Here is a 25673-nt window from a genome sequence, read left to right as displayed (position 1 = left end):
GGTTCCAAATATTCTGATGAGTTCATAGAGACATAGGTACATTAAAGAGTTGGTGCTACAGCTCAGAATTTTAGCACACACAATGAATGAACACATTAGGGTTTGGCAGTATGGCAACTTAAAAATATTTCTGCCTAGGGGCACTTGGGTGGCTCAGTCGGTTAAGCGTCCGACTTTGGGTCAGGTCAGCCTCTCATGGTTTGTGGGTTTGAGCCCCGTGTCAGGCTCTGTTCTGACAGATCGGAGCCTGGAGCCTGCTTCAGATTCTGTCTCCCTCTGTCTCTCTGCCCTTCCCCCACTCAAGCTCTGTCTTTCTCTTTCAAAAAAAATAAATAAACATTAAAAAAATTTCTACCTAACAGCAAAAACAAGTTAAGAGTAGGGGGACTGAACTCAACCACCTAAGCAGACCAAACGATGCTTCTGCTGTTACGTTTAATTTTTAACAAAATAGTAAATTTAAATAAAGCCGATTTTCTAAAAGCCTATGGATCCCTTAGGTCAATGAAATGCAATTTCCATTAAGGAGAAATGTATCAAATGTCTTCTTCGAGTTTAAAACTTTTATCTCAAAGAAAGGAAATAAAATCAGGATAGTCTCTGAGATAAAATTTTCCTGGTATGACTTTCAACTTACATTACCTATTTTCTCTACCTAGGTGACTTTTTTTTTCCCCACACAGAAGAAATGAAAGAAAATTAAGCAATGGGTACTAGAAGAAGGAGGCACTCAATAATAATGAGTTTTCTGATGAACAAACTGGGAAATTGCACATTACATACTAAGAAAACCACTTTTACAAGTCTTAGTGAATTAACATTTCTCAATTAAATAACTACTCAGTATATCTATTAGGCACTAGGCTTTTCCACGTCTATTCACAAATGGAACATAAACTTGGTAGTTTTTTAGCTGATCCTTACTCGGTGCATTATAAGGAGACAAGCTTCACAAATGGTTTGAGGCTGTGATCTCATTATGTAAGCATCGTAAGGGTTTATTCACCTGGTGATCAAGACGATTCAAGAGACTGTCCCCAACTTCATTACACAAAAGGAAAGGGAAATACTCTTTTAAAAGTTTGAGTTGATAAGTTGCTTCCTTAGAGAAAATTTTAGAGTTTAAAGTAGAACAGGAGAGATGAACTTTTTTTTCACACACAAATCCAGCCTGGTATCATACTGTCCTAGGGTACCAATGAAGGTAGGCTTTAACTGAAATGAATTATCCTGTGGTTCTAAACAGCTCGTTAGAGGGATTCAGTCTTTACAAGTTAATTAGCATCCACTTGACAGTAAAATCAAAAATATAGCAAATAACAGCCTGTTTACTTACAGAACTTTAAGACTATAAAGGCCAGCGAATGCTCCCTTGGGAATGTACGTCAAAGCGTTTCCAGAAAGACGTCTGTGGGTTTCAAGGGAGAAGAGAGACAGTAAGCATAGTGCTCTTCATGAATTCATTTAGTTGTTAAGAAATGCAATAGAATTTTGTTCAAACCACAAGTACCGAAAAACAACTGTAAAGAACCTTGGCTTGTTATATTTTGCAAAAAGTTTCTGTAAATTTCTAATCAAAAAAGCTGACAAAAGAAGTGTCTACGAAGAAACATGATAAATTACCTATTTTACAATAAATCATTTAACAGCTTAGACTATATATGTAACTCTCCCTTTTAAAAAATTTTACACAAAAACTAACACCATATGGTAATCTTCAAAAATTGTACTATCAAAATGTGATTGTCCCATGATTTTTATAATTCTTTATAAGCCTAAATAAATCAGATAATATAACATAACAGTATTTCTGTCGCAATTATCCCACAAAATACCCAATTTTCTTACTATATTTGGCAAATAAGAATGCAGACTATCACGATCAGTTTTTTCCAAACTCTCTAAAAAGGGTAGAGTAGGGGCACTTGGGTGGCTCTGTTGGTTAAACATCCGACTCTTGACTTCAGCTCAGGTCATGATCTCATGGTTTGGTTTGTGAGTGCAAGCCCCACATCGGGCTCCTGTGCTGGCAGTATACAGCTTGCTTGGGATTCTTTATCTCCTCTCCTCACTCTCTGCCCCTCCCCCACTAGCGTTACGCCCCCCCCCCCACTCTCTCTCTCTCAAAATAAGTAAATAAAAACTTAAAAAAAAAGAAAAGGGTAGAGTAGCTTAATTAATGGTTTAATTGAGCAATACCTTAAAAATTAAAAACAATAAAGACTGTTTAGTATGAAAGACATGAATATGGTTTATTTAATGGAAAGTTTTGACATCATTAACTGGTAAAGTTTAAAAAGTTTAGTTTATAATATTTTGCTAAGTGGGAAACAGTCAAGGTGAGAGCATATGTAAAAAGATCAACAAGGTATGGTACCTAAAGCATTTGGTTAGTACTTTTTTGGCAGTCACATCAAAGCCATAGCCTCAGGAGTTAGATGGTTCCAGAAAATGGAAAATCCAAGAAGAACACAGTGACTCAGAAGAGCACAGAACCTTTTAAGGAGCTGATCACATTGTTGAATGGTGGGTAAAATTGGGAATCACGACACCCCCATGTTTTCTTGATGGAGATGGAAGTTGGGGGATAAGGGTAGAGCGACCCATTTGATTAGTGCTTATTCCTGAAGGGCTTAACAGCTTCAAATGTATATTTTGGTATTATCTCCACATGAAAGAGGATTCATTTCCACTGAGTTCCACTGACCAGACTGAAATAAGCCAGCACGCAACTTCACGTCAGTGTCCCATTGCTGGTCCATATCATCGAGAATAAACTGTGAGTATTGAAATAAATATTAGCTCATAAACAGAACCTCTGAATGGCATTTTTGGTATGTTTATTAAACAGCATCATTTGCGCAATTCAAATTGAATTGGCTTAAAATGAAAATATATCACACTTTTTATAATCTTACTTTTATTTATTAAAAAAAAAATTAGGGGCGCCTGGGTGGCTCAGTCGGTTAAGTGTCTGGCTTCAGCTCAGGTCATGATCTCACAGTCCGTGAGTTCAAGTCCTGCTGTCAGCTGTGCTGACAGCTCAGAGCCTGGAGCCTGCCTTGGATTCTGTCTCTCTCTCTCTCTCTCTGTCCCTCCCTTGCTCATGCTCTGTCTCTCTCTGTCTCAAAAATAAAAACATTAAAAAAATTTAAAAAAATTAAATACATAAGAGAGACTTGGACCTTCCAAGAAGCTCTGCCTGTTTTGGGTCTGCAGCACTAACTTGCTGTTAAAGAAGGTTTTTAGTTTCATTTTCTCACTAATTACATGAAATATTAAGATAAGGTAGCTACTCAGGTCCCGTCTAGCTCCCACACTCTACGGTTTCTCTGTCTCATTTTGTGTTTGTTTGTATGTGTGTGCCTATTTTCCTTCCTTAAATATAACTTTGTTAAGATTCAGACAGCTCCTCCTGTCTTCCTCATAGTGCCTAAAGAAACTTTCTCAAACTGTAAATAAATTTAGTGGTTCGGAATAGAAGTAAGAAAAAAGAGTAGAAAAACAACAGACTGCATTTTCCACTCTAGTAAAAAGGTATCATTTTATGAAACCTTTGTTTCGAAATATGTTTGTGAAACTGGATTGAGGGGGAAGAAATTGATTGCTTCCTGTATATGGTCAGAAAAGTTTGAAGGCCACTAGCCTAGAGCATAGTAAGGCATTCAATAAATGTATGTCAATAACATGTAATTCAGCTAATATTTAACCAGGGTGGTTTCAGAGGTGTTTTGTTTATTTCCTATGAAGTTGTCTTACTACAAAACCCTCTTCAGACTTTCACACTGGCCTTCCGTCTAGTCTCCCACATTGAATCCCTCCCTACTCTCACTGATTCTGTATCCACTGATGGTCTTTGGAAAGCCAGCTCTGATTATATCCCTGCCCTATTCAAAACCCTTCACCAGTTCCTGTGCCAAATGAAAAGAAATGCAAAGTCCCCAGCTTCCTCTCCATACTTCCTTGATCTGTGCTCTACGCTGTAGCTAAACCAAACTATCAGGCTTGCTTTTCTTAGACATGCCCTCCACTGTCTCCCTTCCAGCCCTTTGCCCTATCTAAAATGTCCTCCCTATTCTCCCTTCCTGTCTCTCAAAGTAATTTTATTTCTGAGATTTCCAAATTGATGGGAAATCTCTCTATTTTGAACCACTTTGGTAGCACTTTGTGCCTCTCTTATGGGTTTGCTGGCTCTCTTGTGTTACAGTGTGCACCTGCCTTGTCACACACATAATACTGGGAACCCCTTGAAAGTAGGAATTCTCTTTGTATCCACTGTAGTGCCTTGCATAGTGTCTGAAACAGAATAGGATGCCCCAGTAGTGTCCAACTAACCATTCAAGTAGAGACTATTAACTGTCTCCAGTATGCATTGTTCCCTCCATCTAGAATGATTCTCTCTACCCAGAGTTTTAGCAGAGTGTATGGTCACTCAGCCAGAGACTACACTTCCCAACCTTCCTTGTATCTAAACATGGTAATTAATGCAACCAAATTTGGCTATGATCAAAAGTGATGTGTGAAAACTACTGTGTCACCTCCTTGAAAGGAGTTTGCTTGTCCCCAATTTTGTTGATTACAGGATATTCCTGCAGAAGTGGTAATGGCGAGACAGCATTAATGATTCTGGTGTGGAAAGCACTCCAAAGAAGGCAAAACAAGAACAGCAAAAGAGACAGAAGGAATCTGAGCCCCTGGATGGCTTTACAGAGTGGAGCTGTCCCCTAGCCCTGAAGTCTACTTTGGATGATTAACGGAATCGGTATGATCCCTTGTTGTCCTCTGCAAACAAGTCCATGACTGAAGGATAATTTAGCTGGCAAGGCTTGTAAACCTCTGCTGTCTAGAGACCTCGTCTAGATGCTGGTCTTGAGGAACCACGTTTGCAAAGCTGCTCCAAACTTTAGCATTCACTCTTCTTGCTTCATTTCCCTTTTGTCCTTGTATCATTAGCTTGCAGCCGGCACACCTGAACTATCACAGCCACTGCGTGTTGCTGTGTTTCTAACAGCTAAAGCGTGTTTCTTCGCGCTAAAGTGGGAAGGCATTTACTTTATCATTCCTTCAAGCAGTCTTTTTGATCCAGTAAGTAGAGAGGGCCTGCTCTGTGTTGGCGCTGCTGTTGGCACAGAGATGCAGCACTGACCACTAGATGGGGAAAGCCCCTGACCTCATGCAACTTGCTTTCTTCTTCTTCTTCTTCTTTTAAAATTGAATCCAAGTTAGTTACCATAAAGTGTAATAATAATTTCAGGAATAAATTTAGTGATTCATCACTTACATATAACACCCAGGGCTCATCCCAACAAGTGCCCTCCTTAATAACTCTCACCCCTTTAGCCCATTGCCCCACCCAAGACCCCACCAGCAACGCTCGGTTTGTTCTCTGTATTTAAGAGTCTCTTATGGGGCACCTGGGTGGCTCAGTTGGTTAAGCATCCGACTTTGGCTCAGATCATGATCTCACAGTCCATGGGTTTTGAGCCCCAGATCAGGCTCTGTACTGACAGTTCAGAGCCTGGAGCCTGTTTCGGAACCATGTCTCCCTCTATCTCTGCCCCTCCCCCACTAGCACTCTGTCTCTCTTTCTCTCTCTCTCTCTCTCAAAAATAAAGATTAAAAAAATCAAAAGAAAAAAAAAGTCTTTTATGGTTTGCCTCCCTCTCTGCTTTTATATGTGCAGCTTACTTTCTAATGTGGAAAGAGCCATTATTATTTTTTTTTTTTAAGTTTATTTATTTTTGAGACAGAGACAGAGCATGAATGGGGGAGGGTCAGAGAGAGGGAGACACAGAATCTGAAACAGGCTTCAGGCTCTGAGCTGTCAGCACAGAGCCCGACGCGGGGCTCGACCTCACGGACTGCGAGATCATGACCTGAGCCAAAGTCGGCCGCTCAACCGACTGAGCCACCCAGGTGCCCTGGAGAGAGCCATTATTAACAAAAAGACAAAGGAATACTACCACACAAAACATACCCTGAGAAGAAAATCAAGGTCAACAGGATAGAGAGCAATGTGGAGGGTGATGGGCTATTATCTCAGATAAGATGGTCAAGGAAACCTCTCTGCTGAGAGGGCATTTCGGCAGAGGTCTGAGACTCATAGGTATCTCCGTGAAGGGAGCAGTAGTGCAAAAGCCCTGAGGTGGGAGTGGGCCTGGTGTGGTCCAGAAACCGCAAGGAGGCCAGCATGGCTGGAGAGGAATGAGAGAGGGAGAGAATGGCAGGGATGAGGTTGGAGAGGTGTCTGGGGCCACTTCACACAGGCCTATGGAGGGCGAGGTAAGGACTCTGACCAGGAGAGGGCATGTGATTAGATCTATGTTTTAAAATGGTCCTTCTGGTGGGAGCTATTAAAGGGGAGAATGGAGTAGAAGCACAGGAGGCCACCGGAGCAGGTCAGGTGGGAGGTGCTGGTGCAGTGCTCCAGGGGCAGAGGTGGCTGGACGTGGTGGGATTTGGTGCCAACCTGGTAACTACTAGGGTCAGGACAAAATGTAGGCAGCGAAAAGGAGCAACATTTTATATTTATGGTTATATTTTATATCTAACTCATGTGCATTTGATTAGTTATCCAAAGTCCTACATGTAATACTGAAGTAAATGAATTGTGTACAGCTAAGAGTTGCTTGTTGAATTAAGACAGACTCAGCTTGGTTGATGATCACATTTGACTTAGCTAATCACACTGAGCTGACTAATACCGGTTATTTCAGCCCAAAAGTCCCTAACTATCCCTGCTTCCAGTCATAATGTCAACAGTACGTTTCTGAGTTCTAGAGCAGAGCTTTCAAATGAATGCTTAACTCTTACTACTGCTAATGTGTCCAGTGTCATCGAGTAGCTTTGATGGTTCCTGACACCTTGACTTTGGACATGAAAAGGAGAAAGTAAAAACTTTTTATTCATTTATCTTACTAGTTTAAATTATTGTTAGGTAAATAACTTTGTGTTATGTTTCCTGAAGTCTAGCTTACTTCTCATGAACTGTTTTTCTTTTCTGGGCAAGAACTAACCCATGGAACCATGAACCTGTGTTATTGTGTTAAAGCAAAGGAATTTATTTTATTTATTAAAAAATCTTTTTAATGTTTATTTATTTTTGAGAGACAGAGAGACAGAGAGACAAGTGTGAGCAGGGGAGGGGCAGAGAGAGAGGGAGGGAGACAGAATCCGAAGCAGGCTCCAGGCTCTGAGCTGTCAGCACAGAGCCTGATGCAGGGCTTGAACCCACGAACTATGGGATCATGACCTGAACTGAAGCCAGACACCCAACTGACTGAGCCACCCGGGCGCCCCAAAGCAAAGGAATTTATGATGCACCATCAACTATTTGCTGGGCTGCTGGAAGATCTATCTCATTGACAAAAACAACAGTTTAAGGAAATCATTGGATCCATCTCTTATTTCTTTACTATGTGGGTTGTTTTTAGTAATTCTAAAATTAAATAAATATTAACTATAGGGGAAAAAAGGCTTTCCAATGAATACTTGAATAACGAGAACTGCACACAAATCTTTCTTGTGACTATTTGAACTAACAAATCTCTGGCAACTATGTTCCAACCCCAGAGACCCACATACCGTTTGTCTGAGAGTTGGATTCTTTTTTCTTGTTTCTAAAATTATTTCATGGGAATATCTCTCCCATCATCTTCATTTCTATAATAAGATACAGCTTAATAAGGAAAGCTTCTATATCTTTTTATATGATATAGAGAACATGTCTATTCCTAAAGATACTGCTCCATATATTAGACTCATATTGTCCCATTATCGTTAGTTTCACTGACTCAGTTGCCATAAAAAGAAAAAAAATCAAGTTTTTTAATAATAGACGCATTCCTCTTCACGTAAGTCAAATAAGTAGATGTTTTGGTGCTCAAGCACCAATTAAAATATCTCTGAGGGGCACCTGGGTGGCTCAGTCAGTTAAGTCGTCAACTCTTGATTTTGGCTCAGGTCATGATCTAGTGCTTGGTGAGTTTGGGCTCTGCGTAGAGCTCTGTACTGACAGTGCAGAGCCTGCTTGGAATTCTCTCTCTTCCTCTCTCTCTGTTCCTCCACTTGTGCTCCCTCTCTCTCTCTCTCAAAATAAAGAAAAAAAAAACTTAAAAAAATCTTTGAGAGTGTATGTTTCTTTTAATCTCTATAGTAATTTGAATCCCTAAGTAAAGAAATCTAAAGGATTTTTGTTGTTGTTTTGGGTAGCTTCATTTTGTGAAAAACAGAAGGACGAAAGCAAAGCAATCAGAGGTCACATCTGGTCCTTTTCCTAATTTCTCATCTCTGGATGTTGGCCTGGAGAGGGACAGGCATGTGGATAGAATGGGGTGTGCATGGGGAGTGGGAGGGCTTAACCTTGCTATCTGATTGACAGCCTCAGGGAAATTACCAAGCGAGGAACCATGGTCTAATATGGGCTTCCCGGGCTGAGTTCCAAAGGCAGAGGAGCATTTCCAGAGCTAGTGAGAGGACCTGGCAAGTTCTACCAGGCCTCCTGGGTCAGTTCTTGTGAGAATATTTTGCCTTGTAATTCTTGGGTTTTTTTTTTTTTTCCTTTCCCTTTTCAGTTTTCTTCCTTCTCACCATTAGTGTGCTGTGAGGTTTAAAAAAAGCCTCTTAACCTTCCTAGGCCTCATTTCACTTATTGTTTTTTTTTTTTTTTAATTTTTTTTTCAATGTTTATTTATTTTTGGGACAGAGAGAGACAGAGCATGAACGGGGGAGGGGCAGAGAGAGAGGGAGACACAGAATCGGAAACAGGCTCCAGGCTCTGAGCCATCAGCCCAGAGCCTGACGCGGGGCTCGAACTCCGGGACCGCGAGATCGTGACCTGGCTGAAGTCGGACGCTTAACCGACTGAGCCACCGAGGCGCCCCTCACTTATTGTTTTAAAATGATAAAGTTTTTTCACAATGGTCTTTATCTGCCCTCAAATTGTTTTTCTGGTACACGTGCGTTTCCTGCTTACCCTCTGTCTTTCCCCCTCATCCTCTCTCTACCTTGCTGTTTTCTTCTTGTTTATTGTAAGCTTCCTTTATGACATGTCACTAACAATTTATTTTATTTTTATGTCACTAACATTTTAGAAGCACTTTTCCATATTTTATATCAGGAGGTAGATCAGAGATTATTATTGTCCACATTTTTGTAGGTAAAAGTACCAAAGCTCAGACAGGTTTCACGTAAAATCAAAAACATCCTTTTCCCCTTATCATTTAAATGTGATCTAGTCTTTTCTGAGGGTGCATGGAAGCTCTGTAACAGCAGGGCTACTTAAACAATCAGGGCAGGATGAACTTAAATATGATAACCCTTATGATTTAAAAGAAGACTTTTCTGACTACTTAGCAAATTCGTACTGGCTCTGAGAAATTACTGCTTTATTTTTCAACTTTTTTACAAAGTACATGAGACCTGGATGATACACATTCTCTACTTGCAAAATTAATTTGTCCTAGAAAATTGGTGAGGGCTAACATCAGGCTTAATGGTAGTAGTTTCCCCCTCTTCCCATGCTGAAGATCTGGATGACACTTGCTGATTTCCAGTTTTCTGGTACTATTTTCTTTTTCTGTGATTTTATGATATTAATTTCCAGGGACTCTGTTACTATTTCTGGATTTCTTTTCACTCTTCTGAGTTGTGATTCACATGAATAATTGTAGTTACACTATCACTTAAACATAAAATCTCTGAAGTCTCTTATTCCTGTACGATGTATCAAAATATTCTCATATGAAGAAATTCTTCTAAAATAAAGTTAGGAAGAATCATAATAATATTGTAATCAATGACTTTTAAAAGATAAATTGATGAATACAAACATTATAGTCAATTCAGATTGGTTATTCATGATTCAACTGTAGTGAGTAAGTGCTCTTGCTGTTTTGGGGGCCACTCCATTGATAAGTGTTGCTTTGGGTTATTCTTAAAGGAGCCAAGTGTCTCGGTGATATGAAGAGTTTGACAAAAATAGGATGAAACTCATAGTCAGATGTAATCTACTGATCTTCTCTCTGCTGGCAGTAATGCATCATCATTGTAATTGGCCAAGCTCACCATGGTAGGTTTTCTTTTATGAGATGCCCACGCCAGTGAAAAGGCCCAGATGCTTAGAGTTTAACCCTCTGGCATTCATCTTTGGTAAGGTTTGCTGAAGCCCATTTGGCAGCCTTGGATGTAAGGAGTATGAAATTCCATCGACTGTTTTTCTTCCCATTGGAGGAAATAAGTGTCTTCCCTAATATGCCTCAAGAAGTTGTGATTTTCAAAAAAATGTGGTCTCCTTCCCACCCCCCAGTAAATTAAGCATATCCAATTGGTCAAATCCAGTAAAAAAAACTTTCCTTTTTTAAACTACGTGTTTTTGAGCTGTCCATTTTGCTTTCATTATTAGATAGTGTAAAAATATTCAGATTTCAAGGTTCAAAGGCTAAGACCACTGGAATGAATAAATGAACTCTTCAGGGGAATAGAGAATACTTCAGTGGGCATAGAGCCCTATGGTTTCTTTAACCACAGACTAGTGGAGTACAATACTAACTCCTTTGTGAAACCTCCCTTAATTCCCTCAGTCTACAGTCATCTTTCCTATAGGACATATTCTATACAAGGCTATCTGTAAGGTTCATTTTCTACCTTTTATTTTGTAGTCTACCTGATTTGATTATAGATTCCTAAGACCAATAATCTTATTGCCTGCACACAGCGGGATGCTGAATCAATATTTATTGATTGATCATTTGATCTGATCTCTAAAGACAGTTGGCCATTGTGCTACAGTGGCTTTAGGTCTGGCATAATTATTCCAAGATGGCTGGCCAGTCACACAACCAGATCGGAAATAGCTGAGGAATATGCCTTCTTCATTACACATCAAATTTAAATTCAGCCATTTCTTTCTTTTTTTTTTTTTTTTTAAATTTTTTTTTTTTCAACGTTTATTTATTTTTGGGACAGAGAGAGACAGAGCATGAACGGGGGAGGGGCAGAGAGAGAGGGAGACACAGAATCGGAAGCAGGCTCCAGGCTCTGAGCCATCAGCCCAGAGCCCGACGCGGGGCTCGAACTCCCGGACCGCGAGATCGTGACCTGGCTGAAGTCGGACGCTTAACCGACTGCGCCACCCAGGCGCCCCAAAATTCAGCCATTTCTTTGAGTACTTTCAATATGCCACGTATAGTGCTTTGGGGCATGCTAGCAGTACCTACCTCTTACTAAACAATTTGCAAGTTCCAGGCGCAGTGTTGAAGTACTTTATATACATTGTGCTATTTCATTCTTATAAAAACCATATTAAACAACATGATTATTCACCTTTTACAGAGGGGAAAATGAGTCACAGACAGGTTATTTGCTCATGCTTATATAGAAAAGTTTACAAAAGAGAATTTGGTTCAACATAGCATTTTGGTTTTAAAATTTGAGATTTTAACCATTACTTGGTTTTTAACCATTACTTGATCTGGAGCTTAGGTTGGCCAGGAAAAATCAATCTAAAACAGGAAAAACACAAGGACACAAATGGCTGCATCACTGGGGTTAAGGCCATAAGGAAACTGTGCTCACTGCTTCTTATTCAGATTCCTCCATTGCCCTCCAGATCCTGTGCAACCTTACCGTTCCTCACCACTATGACTAGTGGTCTCACTTTCTTATTGTTAGCCCCTCTTTTAATTCTCATCAAGTTTCTGTCCTCACACGTTTTCTTTTTTCTCTGTCTGGTGGTGCTCAAACTTTGGTATACATTGCCATCTCCAGAGAAGCTACAAAAAATTCAGATCCCCAGGCTCCCACTCAGATTTAGTGAATTAGAATTTCTAAGGGGAAGGATTCAAGAAACTGCATTTTAAAAGAGGCAGCCCAGATGATTTTAATATGGGTAGAGAGCCACACCGGGAAACACAGAGCCTACACATTCTCTCAAGATCCTTGTCTGCTCCAGCACCTTCAAAAATCACCTCTTTGTAAACAACTCTTTAGTCATTCTTTCTAGAGCAGACTCATCATGCTCCAGACTCATATTCCAACTGTGTTAATGACATCCCCATTTGGATGTCCCACTGGCACCTTACACCTAGTTTCTCCAGAACCAGGCATCCCCTGCCTCCAAAATATCAGTTGTTCCCCTTGAATTTCCCGTTTCACTGACTGTGCCTCCCCCGTCTTCTGGCACCTAATCTCATAGCCTTACTCAGAGTCATCTCTCACCTTTGGACATTGCTTTAGGTCCCCACAATCAACTGATGAGTCCCTGACTATCTTGCTGCACTGTGATGCTTCATATATCCCAGTGGGTCTCAGCTCACCTCTAGAGCTTTAAAAAATAATGTCTGAGTCCCCACTGAATCCCATTAAATCAGAATCTCTGGGAATAAGCCCCAGTAATTAATAGTTTTAAAAACATTCAAGGTGAGGGACATTTGGGGGGCTCAGTTGGTTAAGCATCTGACTCTTGATTTTGGCTCAGGTCTAGGAGCGTCTCACTGTTGTGAGATGGAGTCTTATGTTGGGCTCCTCCTCGATGAGCATGAGCCTGCTTGGGATTCTCTCTCTCTCTCTCTCTCTCTCTCTCTCTCCCCCTGCCCCTTCCTTGCACACTCTCTCTCAAAATAAATAAATAAATAAACTTAAAAAAAATTCAAAATGCTTCTGGTGATTCTAATGCATATGCAAAGGCGGAAAAGTCTGAAATAATTCTCAGTTTAATATTGATAAGGTCAACTAGAGGCCTTTATATCTCCATCCCCAGAGATGATGATTCATCCATTACTTGTTGGAGAATTAGGAGAGGTTAGTTAATGGGTTTTAATAATTATCCAGAAGAGACAATAAGAACCTGAACTATGTGGTGATGAAATAGAGTAAACAAATGGGAAAAGAGTGTGGAATTATATAAACTCTGGATCTGGAAAATGGCTGATACTAGGGGGTGAGAGAGAAAGAGTGACGGACACAGAAGGAGTGACAGACACAATGATCACAAGTTTGGATAATAAGAATGCTGATGGCAAGCAGGAAAGGCAAGAGAAAAAGCTTGTTGGGGGCAGGATGCATAAATCTGGTTCTGTGCTTGCCAGGTTTTAATGTATTGGTGGGGTAGATGGAAGTGCCACTTAGTCGAGGATTCTCAAAGTATGGTCCCTAGACTAGCTAGTCCCTAGACTAGCAGAATTTGATTACTTATGCAGATTCCTGATATCTTCCCCTCCTATTTCCAACCTGCTGAAGAAACGCTGTGGTGGGATTCAGCAATGTGTGTTTTGACAAGCACTCCAGATGATTCTGATCTCACCAGAATTCGAGAACGACTGGCCCGGAGTAGTGGTCCTCAAATTTATCATGTATCAAAATTCCCTGAAGAGCTTGTTAGCGGCGGTTTCCTGGGCCTAATCCCCAGAATTTCTGATTCAATAGGTTGGAATGGGGCAAAACATTTGCATTTCTGACAAGTTCATAGGGGGTGTCAATGCCATAGGTCCAGGGACCACACTTTGAGAACCGCTGGTCAGCAGTGAAAGACAAAAGAAATCTGAACCAGAAATATTGATTTGGTGGTTGTCTACCTAACAAAAATGGTTCAGCTTTTGGGTTTCCTTCTCGGACAACCACAGGTGTCTCCTAATGGGTCTGTAGCCTCCTATCAGGTCTCTCTGCTTCTATAATTCTCCAATCTCTTTTGCATACAGAAGTCAGAGAAATCTTCTAAAATCATGAATCCTATTATTTTACTAGCTGTACACAACCCTCCAGTGGCTTTCCATTGCTCTTATTTTAATTCTTTTTTTTTATTTAAAAAAAATTTTTTTTTTCAACGTTTATTTATTTTTGGGACAGAGAGAGACAGAGCATGAACGGGGGAGGGGCAGAGAGAGAGGGAGACACAGAATCGGAAGCAGGCTCCAGGCTCCGAGCCATCAGCCCAGAGCCTGACTCGGGGCTCGAACTCATGGACCGTGAGATCGTGACCTGGCTGAAGTCGGACGCTTAACCGACTGCGCCACCCAGGCGCCCCTCTTATTTTAATTCTTATACACAGCCTCATCGGTCCTGCGTGATCTGATCTTTGCCTTCCTTTCCAACCTCATCCCATGCCAGTCCCCCTCCCTTTCTCTCTGTAGCAGCCACAGTGATCTTCCATGTCTGCAAACACATTACATTCCTTCCTACCGCAGGACCTCCACTCACACTGTTCTTTTGGCAGAAACACTATTCCAGCTCTTAGGACCACCACCATCCCTTCATCCTCCTGATCTCAGTGTAGATATCCTCTTTTTAGACTTTCCCTCTTTGTCTTCTCTTGTCATTTATTCTCTCCCTGTGTTTGTGCTCTTCATCACTTTTGTTACAATCATCAAATATCTCAGGTGCTAGTGTCCTCATGTACAATCTGTCACCCCCGCTAGATTGTTAAGCTCCCCTATGTCGGGGACTTGTTGAACAATTGAGTGAACCATAGCAAGTCCTATTCTCTCTTATGTTCCCAGTAACTCAATAAACATGTATTGAATGAACAAACTAAAAAGTACCTGAGAAAGGAGACAATAAAAAGAAGTGCAGAGATCTGGGGAATGTCTACCTTTTATAGGAGCTGGGGGGTGGAGGAGGAAGGATGCTAAAGAGAAAAAGGGGAGGAGCCAGAGAGGTAGGACACTTTCAGAACACTGCCCAAATTGTCATAACATAAGATACACACACCCGTGAGCACACGCACACCCGTGAGCACACACACGTGCACACGCACGGACAGATATCTAAATGTCTAGCTTATATAGACATATATAAGAATATATATATAGACATATATATACATACATATACATATATACATATATATAGACATATATAGCTACACAACCTCTAGCTATATGGATAGACATTTAGAGGAGAACCAAAATAATTGCCATGAAGTAACATTAGAGAAAGCGAGTTTCAAAGAGGCAGCATTTTTAATCATTTGCCAGATCCATGAAGACAAGAGACGGAACACTGTGACAAAGCCAAGGGGCACGAAGATTATTCATGGGCATGAAGGTGTTTTCATTTTACTAACACATCCAATATGTGAATTGGAGTTTACCAAAGTTCTCTCATCATTATTTCATTTGATCTTTGGGAAAAAATCTCAAAAGACAGGCAGGACAGCTCTCACTATTTTCAGCCCCATGATGAGGAAGTAGAAGTATCAAGTGTAGATTGTGCTTTCAGGAAGTCTGGTGGTATTTCTCATTACAAATTTCATCTACAATAATCGGTATCTACTATTTATATAGAGATTCTTCAAGGCCAACCATAATATGAGCAAGCAGTTCCAGGGAACAATAGTAACTTAAAAACAGACCTCCCTAGAGCTTCTCATGTTTCCTTGACGGCTAAATCGAGTATTTGATTCCAATAGCATTAGTATCTGGAAAGATTTTAAAATACTACTCGGAAACAAAGGCCTTCAGCTCACACTGTTTAAAATGGTAACAGTTCATTTTCCCCTCTGGTTTCATCAAACTACTAATCTAAGTTTAATGGGACTTGTGGATGTCAGCATGAGGAACACTCTGCCATTAGCTCCTAACATCTGAACCACACTCTGAGTACCAAATCTTTAATTTGTCCAAATAGCAAACATTAACATAAGTCCCTAATAGAACTGAATCAACAGAACTGAGAGAGACACTGTTGGAGAGAAATGCAATTAGCGTTCAGGATGTTTAAATTTGGGAAAGAACTATTCTGCGCTGATTGTGTTTGAGAGTTTGAAAGTTTTCTTTCTTTTTTAAAATTTTTTTTGGGTGTTTATTCATTTCTGAGAGAGCGAGAGAGAGAGAGAGAGAGAGACAGAGCGTGAGCAGGGGAGGGGCAGAGAGAGAGGGAGACACGGAATCCGAAGCAGGCTTCAGGCTCTGAGCTGTCAGTGCAGGGCCTGACGTGGGGCTCAAACCCACGAACTGTGAGATCATGACCTGGGCTGAAGTTGGAGGCTTAACCGACAGAGCCACTCAAGCGCCCCTGAAAGAGCTTTTCCTTCCCAAGTCCTGGATCCCTGGGTTACTGCAAAGTCAGGCTTTTGAAAGAGGAAAGAAAGAGGTTGGACTCTTCTTGAAGGTGTTTTCATTATACTAACACAGCTCAACAGGTGAATGAGAGCTTACCAAAGTTCTCTCATTATCATTTCATTCAATTCTCAGAAACATCTCAAAGCACAGGCGGGGCAGCTCTTGCCATTATCCCCGGAGACCCAGTGAAATCAAGTGGATTATCAGGTAGTGCAGAGACAAGATCTGGGTTTTGCCTCTAAATCCTGCCCTTTTCTCCCTACACAGCACAGCCTCGCCACACTCAGATACCATGTTTTTGTTTTTTTCCAAAAGAAGAAGGCTCTCCTTCTCTTTTTTTTTTTTTTTTTATATATTTTATTTTTTAAGTAATCTCTATACCCAACATGGGGCTCGAACTCACAGCCCCAAGATCAAGAGTCACATGCTCTAACCACTGAGCCAGCTAGACGCCCGCTCTCTTTCTCTTTGTAACAATAGGACGTTTGGCCTCTGCATGTCCAGTCACTGCATAGAGTTAAAAAAATAAATAACATTCATAAATAAGACTTGAATATGTGGCACAAGTAGCAAACATTCTAGAACGTCAGGAGGAAAAGGAACTCATCAATGGTGAGGACCTTTATTCTTCTTAAATCATTGCCTCAGGTAGTCACTTTTTCTGGGGTTAGAATATACATATATTTCTAAACAGTGAGTCAGGGAGTACCATTAAGGCTTTATTGATTCTTAGAGGGTTTTAAACTGCGACACCTTTGCTAAGCTCCAGATGAGGAATGAATCATGGCTGTCTACATAGTTCAAAACATAATTATATGAATTAAACTAGGGAAATGATAAGTTGGGTAATTAGTGAACAGGAAGAGTGGTTACTTGCCTTTATCAATAGTGATTTTTAAAAATTGAGTTTTGTGGTGAGAGTTTTATTAAAATCATTAATAGTATCCGTAACACCTTCTTATTTAATAGATAAAGAGAAAAAGCCAGAGAGAAGCTGAATAAACTGAATGAAGGAATACTTTTAGAACAGTGCTCTACTGTCATAACAAAAGATACACACACACACACACACACACACACACACACACACACACCCCAGATATCTAAATGTCTGTATCCAGCTGCATGGTTGTCATTTGTTGATTCAGGTAGAATACCATATAAACATGCTGTTTAAGCATATGCAGGCACATATAAAAATAGTCACTAAGGTTTTGTACCTATGAAGCAGTGCTAAATTGGTGATACTCTGACAATTCTACATCTGAAAATTCTGATGACATTTCTCCACAGCCAATAATCGGTGATGGTAGTGAATTGATAACCAGAATATCCAATCTCTCCCAGCTGGGCAGACAGATCTCTCTCCTACTCTCTCTATTTCATTCCTCCACATATACACAGACAGACACAGACATATGACAGACCTATGATTACAAAACTCAATTTAAATAACAGTTTTGTGCAAAACACTGTGCTAGGTACTACTGGGGAAAAGAAATGCACAAATCACGTACAATTCCTACCTCTTCCTCTACCTTCTGAGTGTGGCTTTAAAGGTGGGTTTGAATTTTAGCCCTGACACTTAACACTTCATGGTCTTGGACAAGTTTCTTATTTTCTCTGCACTTCATCTTTTCTTTTTTTTTTTTTAATCTACGAAGTGTGGATAACAATAATATCTACTTTTATGGGGTTGTTAGGAGGATTCAGTGGAAAAATTTTGAGCAGAGTAAGCTACTATTGTTGTCATTATAATTACATTATTATTCTGAAGATCTTCTACTCTAGAAGAGAATACAGACTTAAACATAGCTAAGTCTAATGAAATTATGAGCAACATACCAGAGGCATAATCACAATACTCTGCAAAATGGGTGCTTTTTTTTTTGTTTGTTTGTTTTTTTGCTATGTTTTGTTTTGTTTTAAACACAACACCCTAAAATTAGCCTTGGGAACAAAAGAATAAACCAAACAGAGCTGATCATTTCTCCAGGTTCTATAAATACTATCCCCTTTTGCCATGAAATGAATAATGATGTCTTCAAAACATCAGTCAGATACAACATAGAATTATATATGAGAAAGTGGTCTAGCTTTTACATTCTGCAAGTCGGCCAACTCAATAGAGGGCATTCCAGGACAGAATGAAAAACTAGAATGAATAGTCCTTTAAGGGTCCCTTCTATTTCTGAAATCCCATGATTCCACAGTCAAGACACTTAATGGAGTTTCCAGATATCAAAATAAGACAATATAGAAAAAATATCTTTTTCAAATGGTAGTTCCTTCCCTATTTTTTTCCCCCTGACTTTCCTCAATTACCTTTTGAGAAACCGGCCTTGGAACAGAACTAACATTCACCTCATGAAGAATGAGGAGTTATTTTGAATGAGTTGGTCACTGAGGGAGGAATTCTACTGAACAAAGACCTTAGGGAAGTGAATTATTTATTGATTCAGTTTGTGGTCTAAAGTTGAGGTGCATGTTGACACAGAATGGAAGCCTTGTGCCATCTCATAGTGTAAGGAAATTAAAGAGAAAAGCATAGGAAATGCACACCTTCGAAATACAGGGGAAAATAGAACTAAGCATAGTATGTTAATTATGGTGAGAAAGGGAAGATGAGAAGGATGGAAATGAGGAAAAACCACTAATCAAAATTTGCTAAAGGTTATCTTTAGAAATATTAGCTAATGTCTACCACATCTGTTATTTTTTTCTAAGGCAGCTAACTTGTATGAGAAGCTCCTTTTACATGTTTTGCTTTCTCATTGTTCATTAATTCATTTACTCATCCATCAAAAATGTATTGATTATTTTTTTAAATATTTGTTTTGAGAGAGAGAGAGAGTGTGTGTGAGCATGAGTGGGGGAGGGGCAGAGAGCAAGGGAGAGAGAATCTCAAGCGGGGTCTGAGCTCAGCACAAAGCCCAACTCGGGGCTCAATCCCACTGTGAGATCGCAAGCTGAGCCCAAATCAAGAGTCGGACGCTCAGCCAACCGAGCACCCCAAAAATGTGTTGATTATTTATTACATACAAGCCATGACTAAGCTAGACAAGGTCTCAGCCCTGATCAAGGTTAATTTTCAGCAATGGAAATGGTCAGAGAGAAAAAAGAAGACGGGAAAAGCGGAGCTGGAAAACCCCGATTGAAAACCCATTCTTTGAATGATAAAAACTTGCTGTACAATCCCATCTTCTGAGCTTCCCCACTGTAACTCTGGAAAACAATCTGGACATATATTCGACTTTCGGTAGTAAAACAATAGCATTTGCAAAAATGTAAGGCCATCAAAAATAAAGAGAAAAGCCTTAGGGAAGTGTGAGAATATTATCCTCCTGAAAAAGGAAAAAATCGACATAGTGTAATTTGGTTACGGTGGAATATTCTTTCCACTTCCCGCGGCGGATCATGCAGTGCATCAACCATTTAAATTACTCTCCAGATTGGACCCTGACTTTAGGATTTATAAAGGAAGTTTTTCAAAAGAGGTCATTGCCTAAACAATTCCTTTAATCAACAGTCAGAGGACTTACTCTAATGATGGTGCCAAACTTTCTTCATGAAGACTGAGATGGCACCTCACTCCCTCAGTCTCCATCACTCAATAGGGTAAGAAGATCAAATGAATTTTTAAATGCAGATTTTTGGATTATACAGTTCTTTTTCGTCTTCTGGAAAATGATTACTAGACCTAATCAAGATTCCTCTGTGTATCATTAGCTAATTTTAGCTTCCTCCTTTTTTATTTTTTATTTTTTTTACAGTGACTTTGGGAGAGCCCAGTTTGACGTCCTCTGTGGATTTCATGTTTTTCTGTCCAAGCCTTGAGGGAAGCTAAATGAAGAAGTAGGAAAATAGTAATTAAAAGTGATTAGGACAAGAAGTTTTGGTGCTATGGGATGTGGACCCAATTCTCCCGGTCACAACCCAAACCAAGCAGCAGTTTTTGGTTTTGATTATAGCTTTACTTGCTATTTTAATAAACATGAACGAGCATTCAAACTTTTAATATCCTGCTGCTTAACTATTTCCAAAGAGACATCCAGCTCTTTTAAACAGCCTTTGTTTTAAAATTTTAATTTGTTTGGCTCAGTCTCACCTTAGAAAGTTGTAGCGTCATGGTAAACTCTTTTATAAGTTGATTTCCAGAATCACAGGCAATTTTTTTTTCTCCCCTCCCAAGTAAGTGTTTCCTCATGTGCCAAAATTGTTGGTGCTGACAGCTTTTTTGCCTTGTTTTATCTGGTTCCCACAGTTAAGTATGAGAGGCAAACACAAGAATGTGCGCAGTGTTGACTGGACGCATCACTACTACGGCGATACTTACAACTCCTCTAGGAAGCGGAGACTGTGCAGGGGACTCGGGGGCAGTTGACTGATGTTGTTCATACTGAGGTCTCTGGAGAGGAAAACAGACAGCATGTGAGGAGCGGTGTCCACACAAGGAATGCCACCAGAAGGAAATCCAGCTGCTCAGTTCACACGTTTTCAAGCAATACGGCCAAACTCATTCTTTTGCTCGACAAATGAATCGCTATTTTGCATCTGAAATATATTCCTGCCCCACCACCGCCCCCGCCCCAGACCACCTTGGTCTCTCTATCAAATTAGAGATCCTAGGAGGAGCTTATGTGAATTCAAAATGATTTAGGCCATTTGTGGGCCTGGTTGCAATACTTCATGTTTAAAATTATGTGAGTAGGACGGCAAAGGAAACAGACATAACTCAACCCTAGACATAACCCAACCTCATGACTTGCTTTGAATTTGGTGACAAAGAGAAATGTCTTCACCATGCAACTCTGGAAGTCCTGCTTCTGTGGGGCTATAAGCACCTTGTAAAAACAAATGTTTTGATTCAAAGAAACTTAAAAAAACAAAACAAGACAAAAAGCCTATTCCCTCCTTCTAACATGTTCCCTTTGCAGGTTCTCAGATTGCATTAAATAAGTGAAATGAACCATAAAACAAGGGTGTAATGTGATCCTGCTCTGGAGCACACTTCCTGCTGGGCTTGCACGGTAGTTCCTGGCACAGGAAACAACAAGCCACTTTGGGCAGAACTCAATCGATTTTTGTTTTAAGGGAAACTCCGTGTAATTAGATTTCATTCTGTTTTTACGTTTCTATTTCTTTACTGTCTCCCACATAACCCTACAGCACCACTGATATACGCCGTCTGTATCTGAGAGGACAAAAGACCGAGTGCTGGACAGATTGTCATCGAGACCAACTAAGACTTTATATACCAGTCAGCTACAGGTTGACTTTAAAAATGACCCATTGGTCAAACCTGAAGATTCAGATTATATTCAGAATTCATCATAATCTCAGATCAGGTGTATGTACTGAAAATTTACCTCTAGAGGAGACAATGAGCTTCTTTTTATTTGTTATTTTAAAAATTGATTTAACTGGCATATGACATTGTATTAATTTTAGGTGTGCAACATAACGATTTGATATACGTATATGTTGCAAAATGGTAACCACAATAAATTTAGTTAACATCCATCACCGCACATAGCGAGAACTTTTTTTTTCTTATGATGAGAACTTGTAAGATTTACTCTTTTAGCAACTTTCAAATAAAAAATATGGTTTTGTTAACTATATGTGCCCTGCTGTATGTTATTACATCCCCAGGACTTACTTATTTTAGAATTGGGAGTTTGTATCTTTTTTTTTTTTTTTTTTACGTTTATTTATTTTTGGGAGAGAGACAGAGCATGAGCAAGGCAGGGGCAGAGAGAGACACACACACATAGAATAGAAAACAGGCTCCACGCTCTGAGCTGTCAGCACAGAGCCCCACGCGGGGCTCGAACTCAGGGACCGTGAGATCCTGACCTGAGCGGAAGTCGGGCGCTTAACCGACTGAGCCACCCAGGCACCCCTGGAATTTGTATCTTTTGACCACCTTTACCCATTTCACCCACGAGCTTTTAAAAATATCCTTCTTATTTAAGTGGCCACACCCATAGCGCCTAACCAGTTGATGTCAGTATGGATTGCTTGGTTCCTTTATCAAATATTAACTTTTAATCATTGATGGTAAGAATTGAGGGACTGATCATTTACTCTTTACAAAGTCACTAGTATGTACAGGTAGACAAAATATTCAGTTACATGTTTTAGAGTATGGTAAAAAAACAATGATAACTTTTAGTGTCTGCTACTGAACAATTATATAGCTGAGTAAAATGCTATTTTCTCGAGCTAAAAGTAAACAATTCCGGGGTGCCTGAATGGCTCAGTTGGTTAAGCGTCCGACATTGGCTCAGGTCATGATCTCACGGTTCCTGAGTTGGAGCCCCCTGTTGGGCTCTGTGCTGACAGCTCAGAGCCTGGAGCCTGCTTTGGATTCTGTGCTTCCCTCTTTCTGCCCCTCCCCCCACTCATGCTCTGTCTCAAAAATAAATAAACATTAAAAAGAAATGTAAGGGGTGCCAGGGTGGCTCAGTCTGTTGAGCGTCTGGCTTTGGCTCAGGTCAACGGTCTAACGGTTTGTGAGTTCGAGCTCCACTTTGGGTTCTGTGCTGACAGCTCAGAGCCTGGAGACTATTTCGGATTCTGTGTCTCCCTCTCTGCTCCTCCCCTGCTCGTGCTCTGTCTCTCTCTCTCTCAAAAATAAATAAACATTAAAAAAAGTTGTTTAAAAAAATTTAAAAAACCTAAACAATGCCAAAAATATTCACTAAAAAATTTGTATTTCCATATATTAAGCATCTGGATTTTTTTCTGGCATCATCTAGATAATAGTGCCAAATGATTGATTAGCAGTTTAAATTTGTGGTGCAGATACTTCTCTGAAGCAGCAAAGTTGTTTAGTTCACTGAACAGACATGTGTTAAACTAATCAATGAGGTTTCTGAATTCCTCACAGGGACCATGTAATTTCTGCGATGACTTGATATTTCTCAGGTATTCACTCATTTCTAATTGATATCTCACTTATTTCCTAAAAGAATCAAGGTGGTTTGTTTTAGGAGCATGTTTATTAGCAGCCCGGATTAAACCAGTTTCATCAAGACAACTGGTATGGGTAACTTCCCTCTGCGCTTATGTTTTTCTGTGTGATGTGCAAATCAGTTTGGGATAAACATCTATCTTGTCCATATGCAGAAAGCTCTAAATAGAACAAGGAAATTTACATATTTAGGAGATTCAAAAACACTCCACATTATTTTAATATTTATTATCCTATTTCAGGCTCCTGGAAGTGAAGCTTGTATAAGCTTTCACTCTCAGGGTCCCCCACCAGAACTCTTTTTATGGCAGAACAGCAGAAAGAGTGCAAGCACTGTCAGGGTATAGGGTCTTGGGTTTGAATCTGTACCTCCCCATTCACTAGCTGCATGATCTTGGGAGAACTGATCTCCCTGTGGCAGACTTCCTTGTATTTAAACTAGGAAACTAGGGGCGCCTGGGTGGCGCAGTCGGTTAAGCGTCCGACTTCAGCCAGGTCACGATCTCACGGTCCGTGAGTTCGAGCCCCGCGTCAGGCTCTGGGCTGATGGCTCAGAGCCTGGAGCCTGTTTCCGATTCTGTGTCTCCCTCTCTCTCTGCCCCTCCCCCGTTCATGCTCTGTCTCTCTCTGTCCCCAAAATAAATTAAAAAAAAAAACAAAAAAAAACCCGTTGATAAACTAGGAAACTAAACTACATTAATAGTGTGAGACCCTATGCTAGCTGCTTCCAATCAAAAGAGGGTGACTTAATTTACCTCTTAAAAAGAAGAGTATCTCCTTTTCCCAAAAGGAATGAAGAATAACTTCTTGGTGGTACCCAATGTTGGAGTTCCACTTAGAAAATGAGCAAATACTGCTAAACCAGTCCTTTACCACCTGTTTTCTAATAAGGCTATTTTCTTTTAAAGAGTTTCTAAGCAATGCATATAAGCCTATAGCAGAAAACAGCCTTTAATATCAACAATCTAAGGTAAAATGAAATAGGCCTTTAAAATATAAATTCAAAGTGGGTAAGGTAAAAAGGAACTTGTCTGCATTTACTTTTTTCATTCTGTAATCATCTTTGCAGTGATGGTCAAATGGAATAGTGGTCCTCTAGCTCAGTGCTTCCCAAACTATCCATGGTGAAAGACCAATTTTTTTTTTTTTTTAGATTTAAATTTTAGTTAACATACAGTGCAATATTGGTTTCTGGAGTAGAATTCAGTGATTCATCACGTACATACAATACCCCAGTGCTCATCACAAGTGCCCTCTTTAATACCCATCACCCATCTAGAAAATTTTGAATTTGCTGTGGATCTATAATTTTTAAAAAGACATAATAAAATTAATTACTAGAAAAGGGAAACAAAAAAACCCTAAAATGCACAAAATAGGAGACTCAGTATTTTGCTATGGGATTCAACATAGATTATTCAATTACTATAAAAGTTTGTAAACCTTTACTCTCAAATTCTTATCTGCTGTGGATCAGTAAAAAGACAGTCAAGTCCTGGGAAGGTTAGGACCACTCTTTAATCAACAATGCCCTTCTTGGGGCGCCTGGGTGGCGCAGTCGGTTAAGCGTCCGACTTCAGCCAGGTCACGATCTCGCGGTCCGTGAGTTCGAGCCCCGCGTCGGGCTCTGGGCTGATGGCTCAGAGCCTGGAGCCTGTTTCCGATTCTGTGTCTCCCTCTCTCTCTGCCCCTTCCCCGTTCATGCTCTGTCTCTCTCTGTCTCAAAAATAAATAAACGTTGAAAAAAAAAATTAAATAAAAAAAATAAAAAAAACAATGCCCTTCTTGCCTTCATGTCAATTTTTAGTTAAAAATGACAGAATGAGAACAACATTAAACCTCTGTACAAAAATACTCCCTTTCTTACTTAAATTATTTTTAAACTTTTTTTTTTTTTCGTATTTGGTCTTTCTGACACCTGGAACACATATAACCTTAGCAGCAAATGAGGTGGTCTTAAAACAATTTCTAAACCTGTATGTTATTTACTTTTTAAACGATTATTTTAAAAAGAGGCTGCATTTTGCACCACGTTTTGTCTATGATTCAGTTTCCTAACATTTGTGAAACAATGTAATGGATTTCTTTAATTTTTTCATCTTTTGCCAAGATGTTGGAATTAATTTTGAAAAAGTGGTCACTATGGACAAAGATTTCATAAGACGTGGAGGAGTCATTGTGACAAGATGGTCAAATATGTTCAACCATTTTGCCCTGTCTCTGACCCTGCTCTTGTCGATGCTGTGTTAATGCCCGTGTCTGGAAATCTAGAGCAGGGTTACAGGAAAGAGCCTCTTCTTGGCACTGAAGCAACAGAACAAGGTGAATGGCTTGCAAGCAGAGCTGGGCCTGAAGTTCAGCCCCACGGGAGGAGTCCCTGTGTGGGGCACAACCTGCATAGCTGTGGTCATCGGGGGCTCCTCAATCTGAGAACTTCTGCTGGCTCCAGGTTTCTTAAAGGAATGAATGCCTAAACTATTTTGGCTCTTCACAATCTGGCTTAATGTATGTTTCCATCCTGATTCTATGTCACTTTCCTCTATGCAATGTGTGGCCCACCTACACTGAAAGTCTTGCTGTTCCCCTTTGCATCTGTCTTTACACATGTGATTTCCTTTCCCTAGAACACATTAGCCTCT

General features: G+C 40.1%; 1 protein-coding gene across 2 annotated transcripts in view; it reads right to left on the bottom strand.

Annotated features, from left to right (window-relative positions):
• LGR5 (leucine rich repeat containing G protein-coupled receptor 5) overlaps positions 1 to 25673 on the bottom strand; it is a 133613-nt gene that overhangs the window by 56070 nt on the left and 51870 nt on the right. For both annotated transcript variants that reach the window (XM_023257242.2, XM_023257240.2), the window contains exons 2-3: positions 20392 to 20463; positions 1337 to 1408 (exon numbers count right to left, since the gene is read on the bottom strand). In XM_023257242.2, the coding sequence (XP_023113010.1) occupies positions 1337 to 1408; positions 20392 to 20463 (144 nt within the window). The remainder of the gene's footprint in view (positions 1 to 1336; positions 1409 to 20391; positions 20464 to 25673) is intronic.

This window comes from Felis catus, chromosome B4 (assembly GCF_018350175.1).
Source record: "Felis catus isolate Fca126 chromosome B4, F.catus_Fca126_mat1.0, whole genome shotgun sequence".
NCBI lineage: Eukaryota > Metazoa > Chordata > Mammalia > Carnivora > Felidae > Felis > Felis catus.
Note: the sequence above shows the minus strand (reverse complement) of the source record. Positions and strands in the feature narration are given on the sequence as shown.